Source organism: Pyxicephalus adspersus, chromosome 3 (assembly GCF_032062135.1).
Source record: "Pyxicephalus adspersus chromosome 3, UCB_Pads_2.0, whole genome shotgun sequence".
NCBI lineage: Eukaryota > Metazoa > Chordata > Amphibia > Anura > Pyxicephalidae > Pyxicephalus > Pyxicephalus adspersus.
This window is the reverse complement of record NC_092860.1, coordinates 10,120,010-10,147,565: the sequence shown is the minus strand read 5'-3', so window position 1 is coordinate 10,147,565 and position 27,556 is coordinate 10,120,010. Positions and strand designations below refer to the sequence as shown.

The 27,556-nt window shown below is 40.4% G+C and overlaps 1 protein-coding gene across 5 annotated transcripts in view; it reads right to left on the bottom strand.

Annotated features, from left to right (window-relative positions):
- Positions 1 to 1,490: 1,490 nt before the first annotated feature.
- The window catches only part of NDEL1 (nudE neurodevelopment protein 1 like 1), a 30,821-nt gene continuing 4,755 nt past the window's right edge, over positions 1,491 to 27,556 (bottom strand). For 2 of the 5 annotated variants that reach the window (XM_072403535.1, XM_072403534.1), the window contains exons 2-11: positions 18,360 to 18,457; positions 17,846 to 17,999; positions 17,506 to 17,654; positions 16,795 to 16,931; positions 15,152 to 15,322; positions 13,955 to 14,046; positions 13,172 to 13,338; positions 12,116 to 12,150; positions 10,865 to 10,980; positions 1,491 to 5,374 (exon numbers count right to left, since the gene is read on the bottom strand). In XM_072403535.1, the coding sequence (XP_072259636.1) occupies positions 10,871 to 10,980; positions 12,116 to 12,150; positions 13,172 to 13,338; positions 13,955 to 14,046; positions 15,152 to 15,322; positions 16,795 to 16,931; positions 17,506 to 17,654; positions 17,846 to 17,999; positions 18,360 to 18,445 (1,101 nt within the window). In that variant the 5' untranslated portion in view covers positions 18,446 to 18,457 and the 3' untranslated portion in view covers positions 1,491 to 5,374; positions 10,865 to 10,870. Of the gene's footprint in view, positions 5,375 to 10,864; positions 10,981 to 12,115; positions 12,151 to 13,171; positions 13,339 to 13,954; positions 14,047 to 15,151; positions 15,323 to 16,794; positions 16,932 to 17,505; positions 17,655 to 17,845; positions 18,000 to 18,359; positions 18,458 to 20,483; positions 21,050 to 27,556 lie in introns of those variants that run through there. The other 3 variants (XM_072403536.1, XM_072403539.1, XM_072403537.1) reach the window with 3 other exon arrangements.

Sequence of the window (27,556 nt, the reverse complement as noted above, 5' to 3'; positions counted from 1 at the left end):
GATCAAAGCCAGCAAAATGCTGTACACATAGCTCTTCTCCCCCAGTGATGCCTAATGTGTGGGAATTTAAGAGTCCGATCTGGAATGCCAGCTAGATGCACATTCCAAATCTTGAGTCTGTTCAGCATGAAGAATGAGGTCATGTGACTCTCCAGGACCCAAGGCAGACATGCATGGACACAATAGGGCCCTCTGTGAGACTCTCCAGGACATCGAATTCTCACAGCGGCTGCATCTGTCACACATGAATACTGGCAGGGCACTCTGTATACATGTGGCCATTCTGATGTCACTGACAAGACACACTCGGCTCCTTGAGAATCAATCAAGTCTCAGAACAAGGACAACTTTATATACAAAACACAACAGACTTGGGGGAGGGAGGTCATATCGGACGGGACAGCTGAAAACAAAGGCAGCTGCCTTGTAGTGGTACCAGATCTATGTTCCCTGTATTGTCATCCAGCAACATTTTAGTTAACATATTTCTGATAGGAAGGGGGAGGGAAGCATGCATTACTGGAGATATATCATTGATTTTTTTTCCATCAGGTGTAGCTGACAGATTTATTTTTTCCTAAGATTCTTTTAAATGGTCCCCTGGTAAATGACGACAGGGAACAAGATAAAACCATCACAATGTATATAAAAAGGACCTGAATAAAATTTCATTTACACATAGAAATCCAGCGTGTTTTCTACCAAGCCAATCTTATGCCCGTAATAGGGGGATGCTTGAAGCCCCTGAAATGCGTTAAATATTACCGGGTATGTAACGTGTATTTCGCACGGAGAAGTGGTGTAGACACTTTTTTCATTGCAGTGTGTATTGGGGAGATTCATATTCTCCAAGACCAGGACAAAAATGAGTGGAAATCTAAAATGTTACAATTATCACTGGAGCAGGAAATGAAGAAATCTTGTGTTACATGTGCTGGCAACAACTGCCTGAAAGATTTTCGCTCACCACCTGTTGTATCATTGGGAATAAGAAGAAAAGGGAAATCTCCTAATTGGAACACAGCAATTAGAAATAAAAAAAAGTGGCCTGTCCCATTTTCCACACCTATCAAAAACTACAGAAAACATCTGATAAAATATAAAAAAACAACACAAAGCATTTTTGTATTGCAAGAATGTTGGCTTTCTGCAATTCCCAGCACCACTGGTGGAAGCTTGCTGGCAAAAAAAGTAGTGGTAAAAAGTGAGGTCGCCATATTTGTTCGGGGGGCTTGGATCACATTGAGAATGGCAAATCTAGAAGTTTAGGCCATTGCCATTAAATAATTTCAAATTAAGTTACATACCTGGAGTTTTGTTGGTCATCTGATGCAATTTAAACCTTCGGGTTTCAGTATTTCTAAGCCTCAGGTCAGCACATCAAACATGCAGAATAGCCAAGTTGCTGAACAGTCAGGAGTTTCAAAGTACTGATGGATAAGAATGAATCTGCTTTGTTTCCATTCACACCCAAAGAAGAAATTAAACCATTTTTGTTTTTTTTTGGTAGGCTTTTATTCCGTACTAAAATTGCCACCGTTCCAGACAGACACTCGCAAACAATGATAGTCACGAGGAACACTAGCTGATACTTTTCGCATTTTGCAGTGTCTGCGAAACTTTCCGCCCTTCTTTGAAACATGCCTTATAGAATCTTCAATAAATATATAGCTACACGGCCCAAGTTATGTACAAATATCTTAGGCAAAAAAATATTATGTTTACAAATCTATATACAATAAAATCAGACAAGGAAAAAAAAAATGTAAACAGTCATATCACAACTTCAACAATAAGAACAATGGGGATGGAGGAGGAGGAAGGATGATATATATATATATATATATATATATCTCTTGTAGGAGATGGGTGATGAAGGAGGGAAGGGGGTGATTGACACGTGTTAAAATTAAGTGTGCTTAAAAAAAAATGTGCAGGAAGATTTTATAACATGTGGTAATGGGTTGAAACGTACGCCCTGCTAAAACTTTTTTGTTTTGTATACAGTGGGACAGAATTGGGACCGTTTTGAGTTTTTAATGCCAAGTGACAACAGTTTTAGCATACAGGAAGTGAAGGATAATCTGTTGTCACCAAGAAAGAAAACTCTCCACTGGATAGCAGTAAAAAAAAAAAAAAAATCAATCTTTCCCTGCTCTAAAGAAAAGTTTTGCTTTGACGTACACTTAAAATAATTTTTTAATTGTGGTTTTTAGGAATGTGCCCTTCATTGAAACTTGAGGTTTCTGATTCACAGATTGGCCCGTACAGCCCTCAATGAGCTATTATGTCAGTCGTTTCATTATGGTGCACCCATATCTGCCATATTGTAACAAAAGACCATAAGGCTTAGCATACAAAGGCTGATTTTCGATACCGAACTGAAAAAATGAATTAAACTGTAAAACAGACCAATCATAAACAACCGTTTTCTGGGGGGTACTCGTCATTCTATGTTTAACCACTTCTCATACAGTCTCTAAAAAATGGGGAAGGGAAGGGTGAACCCTCCCCAAAAAGTGCAGACTGCCTACAGAGACAAGTGATTACCGTATATGACTGGGCCCCCCACCGATGCCCAAGCAATCCTTCTTGAGCCATAACTGTAGTTATAGCGGCGGGGCACAGAATGGTGCAAGGTTGCCAGATATTTAGGCATTTTAGATGAAGTCAGTACCTGATTGGTTGCTGTAAGACAAACCGAAGCTCACATACACAAAGGACTGATGGATGCAAGCATTTTAGGGATTTCTGGGCAAACTAACGAGCTGTGCGTTTTGTATTCCTTACTTCAGCTATTCTGTCCCTGCAGCTTTTAGATATTTGCTGTATCCAATACTTAAACAATTCTTGTTACCATTACAAAACAGCAGCCATAACTATCCTGATTCACCTACTGGTTCTTCCATGGACACAGCATTCCCTCTGATAACCGTTCAATCATGGCAAAAGCCATGCATCCCTGGACCCAAATGACACCCAAGTATAAAGGGGACAAGCAAGGTGAATGGCAAATTTAGAATTTAGATGGGTCTGAACCCATGAACCAAATTTAAAGAGCAGGCCTTCAAGTGCACCGACCTTATACCCAGCACTGGCTGTCGTTTTGTAGGACATGGAATTAAAATGGGTAGTCTATCTAGTCTATTGCATTTAGTGTTCCACTATGGAATCACACATGGATGCTGCGGTCTCATGAAGGTCAAGACTGCCCACAAAATAACCCATCCACTGCGGTGTATAAGGTCACCTGAGCATTTTAAAGGTGAGTTTAACCTTTCATGGTGTTGAAGCGATCTTTTCGCCTTGGTCCATTGGGGAAAAAGTCTCTTTAAAACCAGCTATACCTCCCTCCCCAGCTATACCTCCTCAGCAAGACTTACTCCATCACAGTGGGTGCCAAAATACCATCAGCTGGTACCATCTACATCACCATCTACATCCAACAGGTTGGCCTGAATGACTGGTGGCTAGGCATTACGCTATGAAAAGAGGTTGCATGCTTCCCATACCTGGACGCACCCAGAGAGTGATGGAGGACGTAGAAAAAGCAGCAGAGGGAACGCTGTGAAGGTATATCTGGGTCAGGAATTTTAAAGAGACCCTACATAACGAAACAACATACATTCGGGATTTAACCTTTTGTTGGAAACCACCCTCCTAGCACAATGCACCATGTACCTATGAAACAAATGCCAAAGGGGGTTAACATTTTACAATGACTTGCAGTTATAATCGTCCATGTCTTCCATCCCTGCACATGTAGCTGCAGGCTACTATGCCACTATTAAAATGCTGATTTTTTTTTTTTTTCATGTACAACAGCTAACTTGGCTCCTCGGAACACCGAATTAAGCATCCCAACAGTAAAAGTAAGCAGAGCAAGCAGCGATTCTTGTGGCCGTTTACTCTATTCAGTGGTTTACTACAGTACTCGTTTCTCTGCAGAGCCAAGGGCTACCTAAAGGTCTGGGGTCTGGACCCAGCTCTAAAAACTGCATTTTGTCCAGAGAAGTCCTGGCCGAGATGCATTCTGTTTTCAGGTCACAAGGGGCATTTCATTGTTGAAAGGCTCCTGCCAATACCACTTACTTTCCAGAACCACTTTTTAAATGGCCCTCTTCAATACCTAGGCCAAGGGGGGAAAAACACTGTGCATGATGCCCTTATAAGAGCTACAATAACCAATTCTGCACAAAAAAAAGTAAATAATCGTTTCGAGTTTTCACTAGGACGGGAATTCACAGAACAGGGGCACAGGACAACATGTATGGGGTTAAAGGGGTAGAACACAAATAAGTAGCTTTTTAAGAACTGGTATATGCCATGGGATTGTCAATGGCACCTTAGAACCTATACCGACAAAACAGATATAAAAGGTCAGCTCAATCCAAAAGTGACATTTCAAACTTCAATAGGTCACTATGATGGGGGGGTGGTGAGCTTTCCTTGCAGAATTTTGTCTCCAGCCCTTCTATGTAGCCACAATGAAGGGGGTCAGACTTAAAGCTCCAGCCTGTTATGAAGGGCAATACAACCACTTAGCTATGTATTTGCCACAGTTTCAGTGTTAAGTTTGGAATTTTGCTGGGATTAGCTTGATAATGAGACATAAAGAAGCGATCATGTGACTTAAGAGCTGCACAAATCTGAAATATCATTTTTAGTTAGAGTTGGCCTTTAACTAAAAAAAAAAAGTGGTAAGGAACAAGAAACAAAAACCAACACACATTCTTACTGATGTGAAATTGAACCCTGTAAGAGAAAAATCAGAGAAATAGAATAATTTTGGGGCGCTTGTAAAACTCAAGGCCCCCCAAAGCTTGGTGCATTCTTGGCAGGCGAGAGACGCACAACCTCGTGGTCCGCCTGCTGCGTCAGAAGCCTCCGTGGGCGTAGCGTGAGGAGCAGTGAGGTGTAGACACTTTGGAACGATAATGCTTGTGCCCTGTCTCAAGACGGTGCCACAGCCAGTCCACAGCACAACAGCAAACCAGGACACGAGAAGAGGAAAAAAAAAAAGTTGTAGAAGCGGTGTCCACGGCGTCACAAAGCATCCGAGATTGTGGCAGCCAGAGATTATATTGCGCATCCTTATTTTTCAGCTCAAGTAAATAGAGATGAACCCTCTTCTGCTCCCTTTGGGGGTGAGGGCTGTGTGGAGGCGACCCCTTCTCCCAGGCAGTGAACAGGTTAAAACAAAGCAGTTTTTTTTTTTTTTGTTCTTTTGTAACTGGATGCAGAGAAACAACAACAAATAAAGTTTAGCAGTCTGCTCTCTGCCTCCTGGGTTCATACACTGAGTGGGAGCATCCCAGGCGGGGACGGAGGCCGCGATCCATGAATGCCTGGAGGTTCGTAGCCATTCATTGCCCTGTGGACAGAAAACATAGGGTCACTATACTGACCATTCACAGCCATTCGCCAATGACAGTCACCTATTTCAAGCTGTTAATAAATAGACAACAGAACAAGATAAGCAACTCCAAGCACTTTAGCCAAAAACCAGGCATCTTATGAAGTGGAAACTTACCAACAGACGATGTATAACCTTCCCTAGCATTCTAATTCTGTGCAAATTTCCATGCAAAAAGGGTTTCTTTTTTTTTTGCATGGAAATTTATTGTACATTGTAGGCTATAATTCACCGATATTTAATAATAAACTTTAAATAAAAAAAATTGTTAAACATGTATTATAACTGTACAGAAGCATATATATTATATATTGAATCCAAAACAAAATTATTTGAATTTCCCGCCGATCCGCCCGCGCTCACTTGGGGCCAGCAAAAGACACTTTAGGGTGTACACTTTTGCAGGGCTAAAATATGTGCACTTGTCAGCCAAAACATTAAAAAAACCGCCTGCCTAAAAATTGAATTCCCCCCTTGTTCTGGGCTCTGCATGATAGTGCCCTGTGTTACCTGGCACCAAGATATTAGGAGTGCATCAAACTGCCTCGAGTGTCTTGTACTCTTCCCATTGTGTAACCAGCTGCCATTATTTTCCTGGTAAATGATGTACGTGCACCCAGCTGTCTACATCATTGAAAGAGAAAATGTGATCAGACCAAGCCACTTGTCTCCACTATTCCATGGTCCAGTTATAATGCTCATTGTAGGAGCTTAAGATGGTGGAAGGGGCCACAGCTTGGGCATACGGACTAATCTGCACCTATGTAGCATATATTCATTGCCAGCATTAGGTTCTTTGGCTCCTTTATGGGACTGGACCAGATGGACTATCTTCCCCATGTGAATCAGTGAGCCTTATGCTCACATAAGGTCACTCGTTGTCCTTCCTTGGACCAATTTTCATGACCACTGCATACCAGGAACACCCCACCAGAGGTGAGGCTTTGGGGATATTCCGATTATACAACACTTACACATTGTGGGTTCTGAACATTGGTCTATTTTTACTGCTTTCACTTTGTAGACCTTACTGATTACTTGCTGCTACCCCTTTAACTACCTTGTTAGGAAACATAGTAACTGGATCAGGGTTTTCCTCAGCCCTTTTTAGGAGGGTGCACCACCCAGCACTTTTCATTACCCACCCAGTATCACAATACAGGGGCCACCACCTGTCTACAGTTTTCTGGGGAGAATAATGTGGATCAATGTTACTCACTTTGTCCGGGGGTTCAATGTTTTGGCCCATAAGTGTAAAAAACGTACGTAAACATCACATATGAATATAAAAACCATTAAGAAACATCTCACTTTGTTTTGTGTAAACTGTAGTTTAGCTTTCTAGTAGTACAAAGGGTTGCAACAATTTTAAAAATTGAATATGCCAAATTGGAAGATTCTTAACAAGCCTAGCAAAAAAACAACATTAGTACAATATACAGATACATTTTTGAGATTGTGATTAAGAGTTGCTTATCAACAATACTAATTTATCAATAAAACAGAATACAGTAAACCTTAATAACCAGTTACACCAAAAAATTTTTTAAACATTCTGGAATTTCATCGTAACAGAGCATTGTATACAAACTTAAATAACAATTTAAGGGAGCGAGGAGGGACGTGACAAGGATGCAAAGAATAGCTAGCCTGTGCCACACAATCATTTAAAGGATGGGAAAAGCAACACTGCAGGGTAGGAGGGCTCATTTGCATATTGCTGCATCCTCAGGGGCGGGGTCTGCTTACACTAAAAGCAGGTCAGGGGCGGAAGGTGCTCTGTTAGAATGAAGTCACAGACAAAAGCAAATTATCACGCAGCAGAGAGCTAGGATTTATCAGAAATTATTTCATTTAAACTCCCTTATCCCTCAAGCAAAATGGGTTTATTCTAAAGGGGACAGTAGCTCAACACAGCCAATCAGAATCAATCTTTCATAGTAAAGTTTATCTAAACCCAAGAATAACAATTAGTTGTTTGGATTTATATAAGCTTTAAGGATTTAGGAAAATTAAAGCAGGGTGGGTATGGGCTACTTTATTACCAACAACCTTTGCATTGCCTTGCAGAATAAACCCCGGACTATAAAGATGATTGTAGAGCAGCTAAAGGAACCAGACTTTCCATCTGCCAAGGAATAAGCAGGTCCTGCTAAGAGAAACTTGTGCTTTAAATGCCTCTGCTAGAAGATCTGTTACGGTGTTCTCCCCGGCCCCTTTTAGCTGGGTGCACTTTTCAGTAACCAATCGGCTATTTCTGGGGGCTACTGAAAAGCTGGGACACAATACTGGGGTGGCCATTCACTTTCACCTCCTTTGTACCCAGCTTTAAAAAAATTCTGGAGAAAATGCAGTTTTTTAACCATTACATGTTCACATTGTCTATGGCTGCTTTGTCAGCAGAAATGCTCAAAAGTGGTGGAGGTTGTACAGAATGTGTCAAGAAGGGTCTCTGTAGTGATCTCACCAAGCATAAAGTTACATTGCAGTCATAGACATTGGAAATTGTGCAAGTAAATACCGTAAAACAAGGGAATTCCACAGAAGAAATATATGTATAAAGATACACACGTTATCGAGCAAAAGCATGTAATAACCCACAGCAATCCAATTATTTCATGGATATGGAACTGTAGCTAAGGTCAGAATAACTATAATTGCAGTTAGGTCCTGCTGTAACCTAGAGGGATTTCCCATATACCTGTACCTGGAAACAGTTCTGTATAAACCCCTATTAACTGGTTCTCTTTATATATTAGGTATGGGGCTCCCTTTGCTCACAATTCTTCATATTTTACCAGAGCGGGACAATCTTTTTATGTACAAGGACCTTTTCAAAACAAATCTGCAGAAACTCTGTAAAGGAACTTGTCAAAGTAAACAAACAAACAAAAAAAAAAAAACCTGCAATTCGGAGAAAACTTTTATTCTTCGCAAGCCAGCCATCCTGCATGCAATAAACCTTCTAAAGAACTCCGCAAGGTCACTGAGCTTATAATAGAGACACAGCTAGCACTGAACCAATTATCTACAGAAATACAATTTTAGACATCTCATTTTTTTGCATTGACACCAGAGACTTTTAGCTGCAAGCAGGAATATAACTCCTTATTGCTTGAAGATAATTATGCCTTGGAATGGTCAAAATGTGTTTTAAGTAAATGAAAAAAAAAATGTCAGGAATGGGTCAGGGACAGTCAGTCTGTGGAGGAAAGGGCTAAAGCATGCTGGACCTCCTTTAGCCATGAGGGGGGTTACAGCTGACTTTCCGCAGCTTCTACTGCATACTGCGAGAGTAATTTAACTACAGGACAAAAGTCTGTACAACTGTGCAAGACTAAAGGGAAGGCTGGAGTTTAGCTTTAAGTTTTCTAGACTTCATAGCCTCACCTGGGCACTGACATTCCACCATCTTATGAAGCGGTGTAAACATAGCAGTTAGTAGCAGACTGGTAAACCCCTTCTGCAGCATGCTGCAAAGTCACATTCGTGCATTTACCTAACACATGCAAAAAAACAAAAACAAAATAAAAAATGTAGCTTTTTGTGGAAAAGTCCTAATCCTAGTACAATACAATGATTTGTATGGTGGCAATACTCATGCAGTGGATTACAGGCAGCTTGGCATATACTAACCAGCTGGGAATGAGCATTTAGAGCACACCAGCTCCAAAAATGGTCCGTGCTTCACTGTGTCAAGTACAAAAGGAATGTATAAGCTATATATAGTGTAGACAAATGGATTTGCTGTGCCTCTGCCAGGTACATGAACATTTTCCCTGTTCTGTTCTTTGTGTCTGCATCACACTGAATCATGCCGATTGACAGCCTGGCTTACAAAGTTTTAATGGTTTTAGGTCCTTCAGTAGCCAATCATCAGTTATCCATTAGTAAAGAAAAAAACTGGATCATTTATTTAATTAGAATTGAGTTTCTATAAAATGCATTAAAATTATTTGCAGTGCAGTGTATGTAACAATCACTGTTTTTCCTCTGACCTGGATCGGTTTATTCAAAGCGTCAGTGGTGAACCTTCTGTGAATTATTATTACACAGTATTTATATAGCGCCAACATATTACGCAGCGCTGTACATAGTCATGTCACTAGCTGTCCCTCAAAGGGGCTTACAATCTCATATCCCTGCTATGGTCATAACTCTTTAATACAGTCTAAGGTCAATTTTGGGGGAAGCCAATTAACCTAACTGCATGTTTTTGGAATTGTGACAGTTTTGGCCACTTGAAGTCTCCTGGCAGGCTGATAACACTAGAAAAAGATTGGGAGAGTGTTGTCAAACTTTACAGTATCTGAAGGACCTTTCATAGCAAGGTCATCAGATATTTAATAAAAAGTAGCAGATTCAACAACACCGACAACTCATCAATTAAATTACAATGCAAAGTATAGATGAGGTTTTATTGCGACTTCAGATCTGCTCTAAGCTATGTTATTTTCTCAGTTAATTCTATAACACTGTGAGCATCTTACATGCAATGATATTAGTTTAATGGGATAGGACACGCAAGACTCCCTGCCTGCGCTTCTGAACCTAAAGCCAGCTGTCTCCTATTAGAAATAGGACATGGCATAACAAACACTTCTGTGGGAATTAAACAAAAAGAAAAAACCCTTAGGTTACATCCCGGTCACGTTGACTGTACTCCACTGCCTGCATTGTCAGGCCTTGCTGCAACTTGCTAATCCTATTACCATCGTGTTCCACTGAGACTTATTCACATGGCAGGAGATTCTTGAATTATTATCGCACAGAAACAAGCTCTGCAAAGAGTATCCCAGTTCAGTTTAATTTAATTACACATCGAGTTGTTTGTGTTACCGTATCTCTATATACATGGTCTGTGTTACCTGTGTAATATGTATTCTAGCGCTGTTTATATCTGTAACCCATAAAAGGATCTTATTTCTTGCACCCAGTGTTCTCCCCAGCCCCTTTTAGCTGGGCGCACCACCCGGCACTTTTCAGTAACCACCCGGATGTTTTTATGTGGCTACTGAAGAGTTGGGTCACAATACAGGGGCTGCCACCCACCTAAAATTTCTTCCCACCCGGCTCAAAAAAATTCCTGGGTTGAGCACTGCTTGCACCCATGCAAGACTTCAGACACAAAAGAGTAAAAAGAAAGGGTAGACGTTCTGTATAACATACCTAGCAGACAGATACATTTGGGCTTAAAATGCCTAAATAAAATCATCACAAATGTGGAGGGGTAGCTACCCCAAAAAATCTCACAAAAAACAGCTTCACATATTTCACAAATCTTTATGGCTACAACTAGAATTTTAACAAAGACATCTGATTCTAAACAAAAGTCCAATTTCATTATCAAATGGAGCTTCCAGCTATTGTCCAAGAAACAAAACAAGTGACATGAATGTGATCTTAAGATCAACCGGCAACAACAAGGAAATGCATACGGAGACCTACCCTTTCCTACAATGTCATATATGTTCCCCTTATCAGTCTAGGGCGATATGGGTAAGGTACAGCTCCTGGAAAGTGCTGCTCCAAAGACCTTATGGCCTCCCGCCTGTAACAATCCACTACATGAAGGGAGAAATGGGACATTAATTTACATGCCGACCCAAATGTCAACAACAAGACATCTTATCACCATTACACCGCCATATCACATGCATCACGTGAAGGCATAGAAGCACCGTTGCTTCTTGTGATATTAGGATGCATCCTCCACCTTGCCAACAAATAGGACATAGTAAGATGGGACATTTTTATTTATTTTTTTGAAGCCCAGTAAAGTTTCAGTTTAAACCAGGTAAATACATTACAGGTACAATAGAAAAAAATGTGCCAAGTCTTACACATTGTTTTCTGAATATAAAAAAAGCATGTGACCTATTAGAACGATGCAAAGAACCACCCTTGTCCTTTGTGAGGAAGCAGCAGTCTTTCTGCAGAGTTGACTTCTCCCGTTTAGGCTATGTACACACGTCAGATGATTCTTGAACCCTCAGGGCTGATATAGGACAAGAATCAGGCGTGTGTACAGAACTCGTCATTAATGGATCCGTTTAGGACAGTTCATGCATCAGTCTTTTGTCGTTGGAAAGGATCGTGAAAGATACTTTCCAATGACAATTATTGAACGTGTATATGCAGCCCTAGTCCGATCTAGGGCTTTCCAATAAGCAAGAAGAATGAGCTATACAGAGAGACCACTGCTTCCATACAAAGCAAGGATTCTTCCTTGTGGACTGCTGGCAGAACAAAAGATTTTCCACTCTGTCTGTAAGACTTTGCACGTCTTTTTTTTTAGACATCTCAGGATAGTAGCAGATTTAAACTTATTTATTCGATATTTAGCAGATTTAAACGGATATCAAATTCAGTAGGACTTTAATAGTTTGTTTCCATAAACTTACACAAGCAACCAGACAACAAAATCACAATGTAACCACATAAAATGGTGTTAGGTCCTTTCTAACCTCCTAGATGCAAAGAGTACACCACTGAAAGACTTGCCATTCATGTTAACCTAATACTCAAATTTTGCCAATCTGAACAAATCAAAAAACTACCCTCCAGTTTAGAAAGGATAAGCTGCAGAGAGATGGCCCCATGCAGTTAGTTAGTGTGGCCATTTTGAAGAAAGGGATTCGTGTTAAGTCACCAAGAGGCAGAACACCAGCATGCAACCTTATCTCTATGTTCAATTACCCATGAACAACGTGGGGAAAATGACCTTTTCCTGCCTAGTGGGGGGAAAAGAAAGACAATGTTATTTCAGCCCACCTGCATATGGATTCCAAGCTGTGCAAATCCAGCTGAACGTCACTTACCTTAATCAGGAAGAGGCTAAAAAGAATCATGCTTAACAAAGATAACTAGTAATAAATCTACCAGGGACACATAGACATTAAATATAAGGATCTTTTCAAAAATAGAAAAAACCACAGTATTTCTTAACAGATCAGAACTAAAACCAAAGGTGAAAATGCTGCATAAATGGTGGGCAATTAGCACAGGAATGTGTTTAAGCGGTGCAATCCTGGGTGCAGATTGGAAAACCAGAATAGAATATGTGGCTTTGTGGGCAAAATATTCCATTGTTTCCTCAAAGCCTAAATTTATTTTGCCTTTCAAGGTTTCATCCTTCCTTCTAACATGCCTATGAAATTTGAAATAATAATAATAACTTCCCCCTTTTCAGGGGTCACTGTAATGTTTACAATGTATGCAGGTCGCTGTAAAATATGTAGTTGATACAAATTCCAAGAACTGGACATTGTTTCAATTGGATCACTGAACACAATTGATCGAGCCCTAGAGAGGATGAAGCTCTAACCTTTAGAACACATTGACTGAGATAACCTTATGATTAGCAATAAAACCAGCAAATGAACAATTTTTTTTTTACAGAGCCAGACTGGTTCTTTCTGGAGTCATGTAGTCCGGGACCAAGACATGAGTTATTTATATGGTTTAATTATACTACCACTTGTTCAAAATGGAGTTCTGGGCCTTATCCTGCCAATATGCAGAAAAATTCTATATCTTTTGGTTCAAGGATAACGGTAAGATGCGATATGTATTCTGCCATTGCCCAGACATTGTCCTATTTTTACCATTATTTGAGTCATGCTTATCAAAAGCAAGCAACACCAAATTCATAAAAAGGCAATACAAAAACATAAAAGGCGAGCTGGATACAAGGGAAACAGTCTGATCTGCAAAAAACAACCCAAAAAACAAATATCTTACTTTACTACTCACCCCTTATCGAAGAAGGTTGTGTGCCCTGGGTGGGAGTACTTTGTTCCACTGTTTACTATGCTGCTTGTGCTGCTGCTACTGCTGTTCAAGCCACCTGGGATGTAGGACTTGCGGGAAGCTTGGTCCTTGGCAAAGTTCCTGCATGCAGCAAGCTTGGATTCTAAGGCCTGCAGAAAAGGGAGGAGCAGAAGGTTACCAACAAGTTTGCAAGCAAAACACAGGATATACATTTTGACAGATCTTGGATTTTTGTTGGTCCAGATGGAAATTAACCATCTCCCCTACAGCCAAAGATGTATACTTGCTGGCAATTTATTGTGCTTAGGCAAATAAAGCTTAAATTAAACTCAAGCTTAACATTTCCCCAAATTTTTTTGTTATTCAAAATGTTCAAAAAGTTTAAAATGAATTTCTAAAAACTGTCCTGTGTAATATTGTATATTCTACTTGATTTAGCTTTGCATATTTGTATTTGTTGTGATTAAAGTGGACCAAATCTGATATTTGTTTTTGTGTTTTTCATCATTAAAAAGACATCTTTAAGGCCTGGTTAGTGACTCTGGTTAGGAGTAAGCAACTCCTCCAGTGATCAGACTGAAACAGTGAGAGACTTCAGCAGATTGATTTGTGTTAAACAGTTATAAACAAATAAAAAAATGCACTGGCTTCAGCATTTAGAAGAATGTCTTTTCTAAGCTGGCATTCCAGTCTAGGAAGTAGATAATGACTTAGGGGAAACTGCATTACCAAGGAAGGCCTTGGACATCACAGAATAATACTCACACCAACTTTCCTTAATAGATCCCCCACAATGTTAAGTGCAGATATCCTGGCGGACGGAGTCAAGGGGGTGGTACCAAATCCATTAGGTATACCTAGAAGTAGAGCAAAATGTCAGCGCTACATAAAATGCCACAAATTACCTTCAGTCCAATCCAAGGAGAAAAATTTAACACAGTAATTTCTGGGGCTTCCTAAATCACATTGACATTCACTGTAAATGTCCTGACTCTACTTAGAAAGAACAGATATTATCTTGGAACTTAACTGGCTCTAAAAATCTCAGATTTGTTAAGCTTTGCTGCTAGAAGTACTTAGAATTTGCTATTCCAGAACAAAGAACCTGCTGATAAGCTGGTTGACCTTACTGACACAGATAGAAATATGATGTCATGTTCACTATGCAGCAGATTTCATGAATTCTACAAAAGGTGATTGTTACTTAAAGTGAACGCATACTGGCAGGAAATGTCTATTGACCATTTCAAAAACAAGTTTAACAAAATATGTTTAAAGGTCAATTTAGAAGTAAAAAATAAAACAAACAAGTTTTTATAACTTCAGGAGAGTGTTTTTTAACCTATGCAACATTGGGGAACCTTTGAAATAAAAAGGTTTTCAGGGAACCCCTTCTTTATTTACTATATTCACAGCTCACAGTATATTATTTTGATGGTTAATTACATTGCTGGCCGTTGGGAAGAATGTCCCCTGTACAGATAGCCAAAAACACCATTGGTGTCAGTTAAAGTGACCTGAAAGACACAAATTGCTTCTGGAACCCCTAGCAACCTCTGGAGGGACCCCAGGGTTCCACGGAGAAAACAATGAACAGGTTTCAAGACAGCTAGCACATAGGTTAGAGCTGAAGCCATCAATGAATAACTACTGGACTCATGCACATTTAAGTGCTGCGGCAACGTGTGCATACCACCCATGGAGACCTTCATTTTTAATGAGACTCCAGTGCACTTTCAAAAGTGTATTCAGCTGCACTGCAGCATTGTTGCAGTGCCACATGTTCTAGATAACAGTGGAGGTCTAACTTTTGGACTGCTGTGGAGCATTGGAGAACTCATTCAAATACATGAGAACATACGGGTACACATATGAACTAAAGCAATGTAATACAGAGAAACTAATCTCTGGTACTTAGAACTTACTGTGAACAGATGACAACATTCCATGGGGTTGACTCACCTTTCGGAGAGGTAAAGCTGTTGTCTGAGATTTTGCCAACCGGTGTGGCAGGTAAGGACAGGGATGCCTGGACGGCGGAATCAGCCTTCTCGCAATCCAAAGTCGGAGAACTCGGAGCGGATTTTCTGCCGTCAGTCTGTCTTTCACGTACGGCCAATTCTTGCCTTAAATCTATTGCAAAAAACATAATTTATTAAAAAGGACCCACCACTTGCCCTTGTATGTAATTACATGGAAGGCTTTCTCTGAAGAGCCCTCAATGATGAAAGAGCCATCTGTTAAACTTTCCCGAAAACACAAATAATCCTCTTGTCTGGACCATGGCCACAGAATGTGACAGCATTGGGATAGACAGGAGCCCAGAGAAAATGATATGCATATTTATGTATAATGAAACATAGAGAACAACAATTAGAGATTTGGAATACCTCCCAATGCTTTCTTACATATTTGAAAGTCTAAGCTTCATAGTGCTTTTGCTGCTCATAAACAATAATAATAAAAAAAAAAAACTTTAACCTTTCAGTTTACAAGGTTTATAAAAATTCCAATTGAAAAAAAAAGTCCCTGAATGCTAAACGATACATACGATGGGTGGTACGAGTTGAAAACAAGGAAGTTTCTATTTGCAGGACTTCAGTAACAGACGTGTGAACTGTAAATATACAGGGCAGTTAAATATTGTGTATGCATATTGTGACAGAGTGTTCCAAAACCTTGTGGGGAAAGGCAGCATTATGCTGCAAGGAGCTACATGTGATCCCAAAGCTGGGAGGGATTATAGCTTCACCGGACAAACTCTTGAGTTTTGCTATATTATATGAAAACTAACTGTATTTTTAACTTGCTCCAGTCAGACATGGACTTGGGTGAGCCAGTTAGTAGCTCAGCCGAGCCACCATTTCTTGTTTTGATGTTGCTGACATTTGCTGCAATAAAGATACAGAGCCTGAACTGAATTTTAACTGGTTCATCTTTGAACCACTCTGACACCCTGTTGCTACGGGCAATCCCACAATATACACAATTATTAGAATATGCTATGGAATTTCATAGAATTTTCTATAAGAAGGCACACATTTGGAGACTGTAATCAGTAACCATTAAAACCCAACTCTGACAATCCCCCCACCAGGGAAAGTATTAGTTATCCAGGACTCCTGGTCCTGTATTGTATGTAACCATGTTAAGGGTCCACTCTTAACCCAGGAGCAGAAAGGGGAAAAAAGAAAAAACTGGCTGTAGGTGAATAAGGCAATCATTGCTCCCTATTACATCCCCATTTGACTACTAGCGTTTTGAAATATGAAGGGGGCAAGCTAACCAAAGTTTGTGTTTAAAAATTGGATCACTTTCAGCCTGCAACTGAAGAACATCAATTGAAGTGTTTCCTATGGAAAACCCATTTTAGAGCTTTGGGAATTAGGATTTCTTACAGTTCTTGATTGATCTTAAAATAAATTTAACTCATTTTTTAGCTTGTTGGTTTCCTTTGAAAAAGAGATTTCAAGTGTATTTTTAGAAGCAAGTGAACATATTTTTTCCCGGGTGACACCTTTGGGTGTGTACAGGAAAGAAACATGTTCAATAAGCCATTGTGTCCGTGGTAAGAAAATAAATATAGTGAGACATCACTATCCTACCTCGTGCCTCATCCTTTAATCTTTGTACAGACACTAACAAAGACTCTTTTTCGTCAAGCTCGCTCTCCAGGAAAGCATTTCTTTCGATGGCCTGGTTTAGTCTCTGCTCAAAGTCTTCCAGAGACACGATTGTCGCCCTGTGTACAGGAGATGAAATGGTTCACTTAGTATCTCAAAAAAACATTTTCTATTCAAAGAATGTGCTAAATATATAAAGTGACACTTCACACTGTCTGCCATGAAATTTCAAACCTTCCTAATCCACCCTTTTTAATTGAACAATGAGTAGTTTAACACGTCATCTGCAGCGAGCTAAACACTGACATCACAACACCAGACAAGACAGTATATGACATGTCTTTTCTTGAAGAAGTTTTATACTAAATAAAGATAGCTGCTTTGGGTGGTCTAGGAAAATGTATTATGATGTTTGTTAACAAGGTGATAAATCTTTTTGGATCCCCAAGTTCTAAAGTGGAGTGTTTATTTGACATTTGAAGTTGGCACAGACCAGGATGTTCTCCCCATATGGTAGTTTTGGAAGAACAGGTGCAAAGCTCAATTTGTGTGGAAAGTCTTGCACTACTATGTGAGTGGGGGAAGGTGTCTGCGTGGACAACTGGATGGTAGGACACACAGCATTAATCAAGGTTACATGACCTCACTAAAGACATTAGTCCCTTACCACCAATAAAGCATTGGCCAGCTCACCGTTTGGCTCTTTCCAGGTCATCGTTGGCCTGTTCCAGCTCCCTTACATATTTGTGAAGCTGGTCTTTAATGTTTCGAGCACGGCTCAGTTCATCCTCCAGGAGAGATACCTGCTTGTAGCTCTGCGAGTACTGATGCTCAAGCTTCTCCTGAAGTTGAAAAATATTATAAGTTAAACATAAGTAACATTGGTAAAAAGACCTAAATGAATGATGCCTTGTTAGATGAGGACATTCTGTTAATATGTCCTTTTCATATCTAAATAAGGCATTCAAACATTAAGGCTATGCCACTACAGAAATGTAGCAAGCTGATGGCATCAGACAAACCGGCATCTTACCTTTAAACTTTCCACCTCATATTTCAGCCTTTGGTTGTCTGCTATTAAATCGCGGTTCCTTTGCTCTGCTTGCACAAGCTGAGTCTCCAGCTCTGCTTCTAATTCCCTGCTACCTTCCTGAAACTCCACTAGCTCGTCACGTGCTTCCTGGTAACTAAAGAAAAAACAAAGAAAGCGTTACTTAATGGTCGACGCACATTCAAGGTTAGTTCACATGGACGGTCAGGTGTGGTGCAGTTACAACTTCTTAACTGCAGGTCATCGTGGCTGTCTAATATGAATGAAAGGGTACAGTTCACAACCTCTCGCTTTATCATGACACTAAGGCTTGCTCATTTGTGAGCAGGCATGAAGGTGGAGGCTGCCAAGTGGCTGACAGTACCTGGGAAGTACTTAAATGCAATTTTCCTAATCACAAAAAGGCATAAAAGCATCGCTGGTCTTAAAAGGTAAAATAAAATTGTGCAACTCCTATATTTAGCATGCATATAGCTGTTAGATAAACACTACTCACCTCTGTTTATATGTCTGTGACAGTTTCTTCCAATACAAAATTTCCTCTTTTGGGCTCAGGAACTCCGGGACATCTTCATTGTCCATGTTTAGGGAAATCTAGAAAGAACAGGACAAGGGTAATGAAGAAAATCAATCTTTCCAGGCTGAATTCACACATACAGTGCTAGACTATAAGGGAGCTAGCCATTTTTCTGGTTAGTAAACTTATTCTCCCTTTCTAACGAGATTGAGGACCTTGCCATCTCTTTGTGCCAGTACAAAATACACAAAGTCAAACCCAATTAGAAAGGCCTCCTGCTTCTCCGAACTGTTGCGCCTAACGCATACATTAAAAAGACGCCTGATGTGGCAGACTGCCTCTGCTGTAAACAGCACCTCCAACAAATACAAAAGTTACTTTAGCATAAAGAATTAAAGGCTTGTAGTTCTTTGGACTGTGTGAGGTATATTCCCACACTTCATTTAGTCAACTTGAATGTTTTAGGCCCCACAGGCAGAAGTCAGCACCCTCCCAGAGCATTGCTGAAGCACAGCATACAAAGATATGTAGTCCCAGAGCCGCACACTTCTGTACTATTTTACCTGTGTAGCATTCTAACACTCTCACAGCCTGGAGCTGCAAGCCATATTTTGAGAGGAAGGAACTATAAAGTCTCAACAGAGTTTCAGAGATAGTTTTAAAGAGGAACAGCAACCTGTCCCATTCACGTCAGTGACTTGTGCAAGCTTTATCCGCTGAGTAAGCCCCCCATTACAACCTGACAATGATCGCTGATTGGTCGTTAAGAGCCGAATTCAGTCACAGAAAAGTAGGTCACATGCAAGACTTTCTCGCTTAAAGCCATGCAGCAAGACTTCCAATGTTTTGGAAAAACCATGGCGGGCATCGATAGGCGAGAATACCTTGATGAGGGAGGGGGAGTGTTGTTCATAGACACTCACGATTTCTCTTGGGTAACAAAGGATCTGTACACATCGGCTAACACCATGGTATTGAATGATACATAGCTGCTAACACAAACTGTTTCTACAACACAAAGTGTTTCTAAGCAAATACCGTTGTAAGGAGATAGGATATGGATTGTGTATTTGCAAGCTTTTGAGACTTGGGTGAACATGTGGCAGCAACATGACATTACCCCCAGCTCTGCCAGGACACAAAATTCTTTTATGGTTGCAGAGACCAAACACAATCTGATGCAATCAGAGATTTACAGCAAACACGTCCAATAGACATACTACCCGAGCATCTTTTGCAAACACTTGGGGTCAAGCTGCATGATGGACAATGCTATGGAAGCTCTTTAGAGACAAATTTCAATGACAAATAGGGATCATTAAAGGACAATCATGGGTTGTACCACATGACCAATTCAAGACCAAGTTCAAGTTGGCAGATTTAAACTATTAAGTGGCCCTGTGTGAATGCTGCCATAGCTGAACCCATTTCAAAGAATCCCATTTACCTGGATATAAAGCTGCTGAGAGTGACTACCGTTGCCCATGCTCATTTGAATGTCAATGTAGCCAGGGTTCTCCGCAGCCAATTTTAGCCGGGCACACCACCCAGCATTTTTCGGTGATCACCCAGCTGTTTTTGGGTGGTTACCGGATGAGCTGGGTCATAACACAGGGGTTGCCATCCACCTACAATTTCTTACCACACAGCTTAAAAAAAATTCTGGGTTCAAAACTGAACTGGTAGCCTTTTGTGGTCTACACCGGGGACACGTAAGAAATTAACAATGAAGAATAGTGTGGTATACCAATAACTTAAAGTTCTGCACAAGGTCCTTTTCATGGCAGCTTCCAGGGTTTGCAATGTTCTAACATAGGGGCTCGGAAGATGGAATTATGCCACTTGGCTGGGGGCCGTGGCATCTGACACTCCTAAAACTGTTGGAAGCATCACAGAAGCAGCAGATCTTTAATGAAGGGAGAAGACTCAGATCCCCCTTTGTTTTTATTATATCTGCCTGAGGTGCAGTTTTATATAATGCTAGCCTAATGTACAAACTGGGTGTTGTGGGAGTTTGCCTTGGAGCAAGCAACAAATCTTCAAAGTATTCAGACAATCCCAACACAGATGCAAAATAGGCACCAAAATAAACATAAAACTCACCAACAAAACAAAAGCTCATTCATTAACCGCCCCACAGCAAAACCAGCGAGTTTGAAAGCATGGGTTTATTTGTCATTCGCAGATAACCGACTGTCCACACATACACAGCACAGATCCATCCAGTTTGTTCAATAAAACACGACGATTCCTAAAAACAATGAGTTCTGGCGGGCTGGGTGGGAATCAGGCCTATGATAAATGACAAAACAGCGTCCGCTTCTCCGAAAGACTCATTTCCTGAAAGGAAACGAAGGATTGTTGTTTAAACCAGGACAATCCCGAGATATATTTCTAGTCAGTCCACTTCCTTTCTGAAAGATTCTCCTCTGGGTGTGATATCAGCGAGCTGGAATGTGCTGCAAGGAAAGTCTTTCACACAACGCTGTGTGTTCTGTAAAGTGATGTAATGTGAGAGAGGACGAAAACCAGCACAAGGCCGGCCATTCAGCACGGGGATCCGATATCCGAAATTTATATGAATAGGCAGTACAAAAGAAATCAGGCAATGCTGAAAATAAGTCCAGCTGTTTTGGAACACAGCAACTAGTTTTCTAGTAGTGTGAGAACACTATTTTTGTTTTAAGATCATGAAAACTAGGGCCTTACTGTATCAAAATTAGAATTACTGACAGCATGCTTTTGTTAATATCATTACAATATTTATATAGCACCAACATATTACGTAGCGCTGTACGTTAAATACAGGTTGCAAATTAGACAGATACAGAAAGTGACAAAGGAGGAGGAGCGGACAAAAGAGCTTACAATCTAAGAGTTGGGGGAAGTAGCACATATTTGTTTACATATTACAAGTATGAGAGAATATACAGGGACAAAAGTGCTCACATAGATATTGAAAAGTTGAGAAGGACGGTGCATTTTGGAGAACCGCACCCCCCGACCAACACCCCCCCTTTTTCCCAGCTGCCGTAGATAGAGTAACAAGCGTGCCATGGACCTAACCCTTAGTTTGCACAGACAGTTCTGCAATGGTAGGGTTACCACTTTCCAACTGCATACAATCAGCTGCAATGACATTTGTCCATATGAGAGGGGTGTCAAACTCAAATACACAGTAGGCCAAAACAATAACTTAGACAAAGTCAAGGGCCAAACTTGGAACTGAAATAGCACTGCTATTACAATTCCCTGCATCTATAAAACTGTCTAATGTGGGGCCATGTATAGGCACAAAGGCCGCTGATCTATAGACACGTGGAATTGTAATAGCAGCACTATTTCAATGCAGCGGTGGGCCATCTGCAATTCATAATTAGGATTCCTTTGGGGGCCCCAAAAAAAAAAAAAAAAAAAAAAAGGATGTTGCGGGCCAGATTTGGCCCACAGCCCTGAGTTTGACAGACTTAATATAAGGCAAGCACTGCGTTTCAGAGCTCAATCCAGAATTTTTTTAAGCTGGCTGGGAAGAAATTGTAGGTGGGTGGCAGCCCCTGTATTGTGACCTAACTCATCAGTAATCACCCAAAAACAGCCAGGTGGCTGCTGAAAAGTTCCGGGTGGTGAGCCCGGCTAAAAGGGGCTGGGGAGAACACTGCATTTGTTTTGAAAAAGCGATTTTTTTGAGCAGTGTTTCTCAACCTTTTGAACATGGAGGAAACCCTTGAAAAAAACATTCAGGTCTTCAGGGAACCTCTGCTATAATTACTATACCAACATTTTACAATATATTAGTGTGCTGGCCAGTGGGAAGAATGTCACCCTTACAGATAGCCAAAAAGATCAATGGTTTCAACTAAACTGACCTGAGAGTCACAAATTGTTCAAGGAACCCCCAGCAACCTCTGGAGGAATCCTGGTTCTTCTGGAGGAACGCAGGATCTTTCACACAGGCTGATAAATGCCTAGCAGCCACATATTGATACCACCACTGATTGCTCCCATTCATTCATCATGACATGCCCTGGAGCTGGAAGATTGGAGGTTGGTAATCAATTGCAGTCAATCAATTGCAGGGTTGTTATGCACATTCTGAAATCGTCAATATCCTTTTGACAAGGCCAATCTTTGACGCTGTTTACCAACTGGAAAAATTCCCATTACTTTATGTTCTGATAAGGAAAGAGACATCTCTAGACAAAACAGTGCTTCAGGGTCCCCATAACTAAAAAAGTTATGGTTTGACCCTTACTAGCTTCACACACATTAGAGGAAAGCCAAAACAATAAGTAAAACCGATATGCACCAATCGGGCACCTATGGCTGCCAAGCCCTCCAAAAAACACATCCAATGCACAAATGATGAACGAAGCAAAACCACACCAAGAACGATTGCTGCATGTATGACTAACGTCATCAATACTGAAGATTAAAGAACACTTTAGGGTGTAGGTCTGGCCATTTAACATTTCTGTAACTCACATTTGACAGAAACATCCTAACAGCTGATTAACATGTTACCAGCGCAGCTAAATAAAGCTGACACTTGCACATACACAAGGAATGTTCTTTAAGTTTAATAACTTGCAACTACTTGTTACATAAGAGATAAAACTGCCAGGGCAGACATAAGAACAAGCTTTCACAAGGATTTAGGATAATGAGACAAGGTTATGACCACAAGCCTTTGAGAGCGATAACAATAGGTATAAGGACAGAGGAGATGAAAGGACCAAGAGGACGGATGACCCTGCGCTCCAGTGATCCTGCAACATGTGTAGTGGACTGCACCAAGCACAGGTTCAACGTGAATAACCGGCTATACACAACTGTTTAAGTAAAATAAATCAATCTGGGAACGTTTCTTAGAAGATGAGAGGCGCATGTTTCCCTGTCTGTCATTCCTGGAGTGCAAGGGGGTGAAAGGTTGCCACTCTGAGACCCAATTCTGCTTTTCAGGTGACTGTCCATTTGTTGTTACCCCACCCCTTGGAAAGCCCTGCACAACCTGATCCCATCCTAAATGCTGAATCAAAAGCACGATAATAAGGCAATTTTCCTCCGAGATTGGTTTTCTGATCATTTACTGACGTGTATAGAGAGATTAGTTAACAAGCCACTGCTATGTGTAATATGCAATAAAAACAGAATAATACCTTATTGTGCGGCAATTAACTATGTTCAATTTTGGTTTCCAGAGCATTTAATGTTACACCTACATGGCTAAAAATAAAAAAATTATCCAGGTGCACTTTGTTCTGCCTAATCATCACATACAATTGAAGATGACATCGTAACTATTGATGAGTCTGCAATAACGAAGCTTTGTACTTTGTCCTGTTATCCAATTCGTGTCATAACTTTGCGCACAAGTGGATTGTGTCCAAGGACAGCTGGGTAGGTTTGATTCAGGTAAGGTACCTGTTGTCACGAGAAGCCCATCTAGTCCTCTGGTGATGGCCGTGTCCATTGAAAACTAATAACTGACCATGTTGGAATTAACAGAGAATTAATGGTTTGCCCCTTCAATTAGAACAGATGCTACCTTAGTTAATTCAGTAAAGGCCAAATTGTTTTCCAGTGCCATGCATGTCTATCATGCCTATACCATGTAAAAAGAAAAGCGTCCCCTAGCCTCCTAATGTATTCTACAAGGTTTGACTTGCCAGCCCTACGTATGCTAGACACATACGTGTAAGAAAAAATGAGGAAAGACACTGGGGTTTCTTGGCAATTGGTTAGTATATTCAGCGAGTTATATTCAAATTCATATAAAACACAATTCAGTAAATGAGTGAAACAAATAAGTGATAGGTCTTTCCCCAAACAAGATACATTGGAGTGTAGGACCATCGGACTAGACAAATATTCCTGATACTTTTGAATAGAAATAACGAGCGGTAGAAAAGCGGTAACGTCACGTGTCCCGACACGTTTCGCCAAACGGCTTCCTCAATGGATCTGCGAGCCGCATTAGTTGATGTCAGAGAGTTGGAGGGATTATTCACGCAGGGATTAGTCAGGTCAATGGGTGCTAAGAATCACAGTTCACAAAGTTCAAACTTTGGTGAGAGAAAGAACGATTTAAATCCACAGCACAGAAGGTAGCAATAGAGTCACAAAATTGAGTGCATATCCACTATTCTAAACATCCTCTAATATACAAATACATTGTAAACAGATCAGAGATACATTTCATTCCAACATGCATATATGTGTTGCAACTTGTACAATAAATTTGTGCAGAAACATGAATTGAATGCCCTATCATAGCATGTGTTGCAATGCACATGGGTGTAAATCGGCCCTTATGGTGGTCATACCACCAAAATAGCAAAACAGTTTTATTGCATAGTACAATTTGGTTGTGTAGCGGTTCAGCAACAGACATTTCCAATATCAAAAGGTAAACAATATTGCACTAGGTGAATATATTAAATACCCATAGAACAGAAAGTGCATGTGTACAGAAAGTACAAGTGAAGGCTGCTCTATTGATGGAAAAGTCCAAGGCTTACTCTTTGCATGATGTCCAACATGAAGAAGATAAAGGTCTATACTTGCAGCTCATGGGTCGATAGCTTGCCACTTTACTATGGTCTTTGCCCTTCCATTACAAGAACATGCTGCTTCATTACTGGAAAAAGTACAAGGTGTTCTCCGTCCATGGTGTCCGTATCTATGGGTTGCATTGGGAAGTAGATAAAGGTTTATAATTGCAGCCCATGGGCTGATCCCATACCATTTCATCATGGCCTCTGCCCTGTACACCTTCTATTATAAGGACATGCAAGCAATCCACCCAACTTTAAAATGGCTACTATAGCAAAAATGGGAATACAGTATCTCCATGGTGTCATTTCACTTCACACGTTTCATGTTTTCTTCTACCTGTCCATTCAGACCAAGCTGTGCAGCAAAAGTTCAAGTGGAAGTGTTGTAAAGTATCATACAACACTGGGGGGGGGGGGGGGGATGCTCACAAGGGTAAGCTTTTATTTAAATGGTTCAAAGTTTTTTGCACAAAAGTGTTCGCCTTTGGGGAGCCTTAACACATTTGCCTGTAGCTTGAACTCTACGTCCATAATGACTACCCTGTTTATGGCGTGACAACACTGCTGTGTTATTTTAGGAGTGAACAGTGTAGTCACCATGTGAAAGTAGAACAAATAATGAATCAGCAGGTAATAAAAATATTACAAGAGGACTCAGAATAACTAAAACTGCTGTGTTAATGCTTTTGACCTTCTGCATCAAACCTTCTTTAGGGAGGATTCTTTCAGTGATCGTAAGACAGACACCTTTGACTTGCATTTCATTTCTATGGACAGCTTTAAAAATTATTCTAAAACAGATGACTTGAACAAAAACAAAGAAAATATCACATGATTTAAGTTCTGCTTTAAAACTAAGAGAAAAAACCCTGATTTAGCTGCTTGTGACATGTGAAAATTTCTCCCCACATAAAACCGAGAAAATACCGAGCCTGGGGGTAAATATGTTCAGATCTTTAAACACATTTTTAAGAATTGTGGCAAATTTCCAGCGCTTCCAATTCTAATTAACCCAACAAGATAAATAGAGGGAGAGATTCCCACAGAGGGGGAGACAATGGGTATAAAAGAGTTAACCCTTTGAACTTTCTGCAGTGATAGCTTGTAATCAGAAGCAGCCTGTAACTAATATAAGAGGACCTGTGGGGGTCTACAGTTTCCTGTGCTGCTCAAGATATACAGAATCAGGGACTTGACAAGACCTTTCTTGGGCCTCAAAGCCAGGCGAGTTCTACATTTTCTGTATGTAGATATAACAAGACTTATTATGAACATCAAGATGGAGGATGGAATGCAAAGTATGAAAGCAAACTATATACAATGCCTGGTGGCATGGCATAGCAAGGGAATGTTATTGAAATGAGTTCTGCAAAAGATGCGATTATTATTATTAATAAACAGGATTTATATAGCACCAACATATTATGCAGCGCTGTACATTAAATAGGGGTTGCAAATGACCAACGAATACAGACAGTGACACAGGAGGAGGCGAGGACCCGAAGAGCTTACAATCTAGGAGGTGGGGGAATTGCATTTTTAAAGCTTTTTGGAGAGATGATCCTGCAAGCCAAGCACTTTCTGTCCTATGATGACAACACCAACTCATCCTACTGATGGGGGCAACAGAAACAGGACAGGACTATGGAACATCTCCCATCCTCCCCAAATGAGATTAGAAGAACTCTGTAGTCAGCAGAGATAGCTGGAAAAAAATGTTACTGATAGAGTTAAAAGACATTATCGGCTGATGATTTCTGCAAAGATCGATATTTTTCACAGACCAAAGAGAACTACCGGTAGGTAAATGAAGTTCATTTTTAGGGTTGGATGCACTTATAGTGATGGGACACCAACCATCTTTTTTATGTCAAAACCACCGATCAAACAACGAGACAGCAAGCTTGAATTATTAAATACATGTTGCCCCTATAAGAAAGTTTTCCTGTTTTGATTTCAACCTGCATATTGGTTACTGTACACAACTCAAGTTTTCCTCACCGGGACAAGACAGAGAAACAATAAAGGATGGACATGATTTAATAAAGGTTTTAGCAAGTGATGATAAAAGCTGGGCCTACATACATGAACAGAGGATAGGTACTGGTAAGTTAAAATAGTTTTACAAACTTAAATAAAAAATGCAGCAAAGCCAACAAGAGATAAATACTACAGAAGTAGTAATAATAGTAATAATCCACTGACTAAGCACAGATGAAAACGCAAAACGAAAGCCAATAGATACACAATAGATGCAGGGAATACCCATATTAGGGGGAAATCACCATCGGGAACAAAAGGAAAAATATATGAATGATTTGAGTATCTTAACACAGTATAAAATATTTCCCAACATCATCTGGAGTAGAAAACAGTGGTGAAGTGTGTAAATTGTGAGCACCCAGTTGGGGCTCCTGGGAGAACTAAATATAAGTTTGCGTCAGCCTCTAAAAAGCAATTGGTGAGCTTCTAACTAGTTCCGGCAAACTGCGCGAGCACGAAAAAAATCAAAAAGCGTACCTGAAATTACAGTCTGAATTTTGATGGCTGGTTCATATAAATTAAGTGGGATTATAGGCACCTTTCTAGCAGCTCAAGTCTCTCATCTCAGCCCTTTCAGAC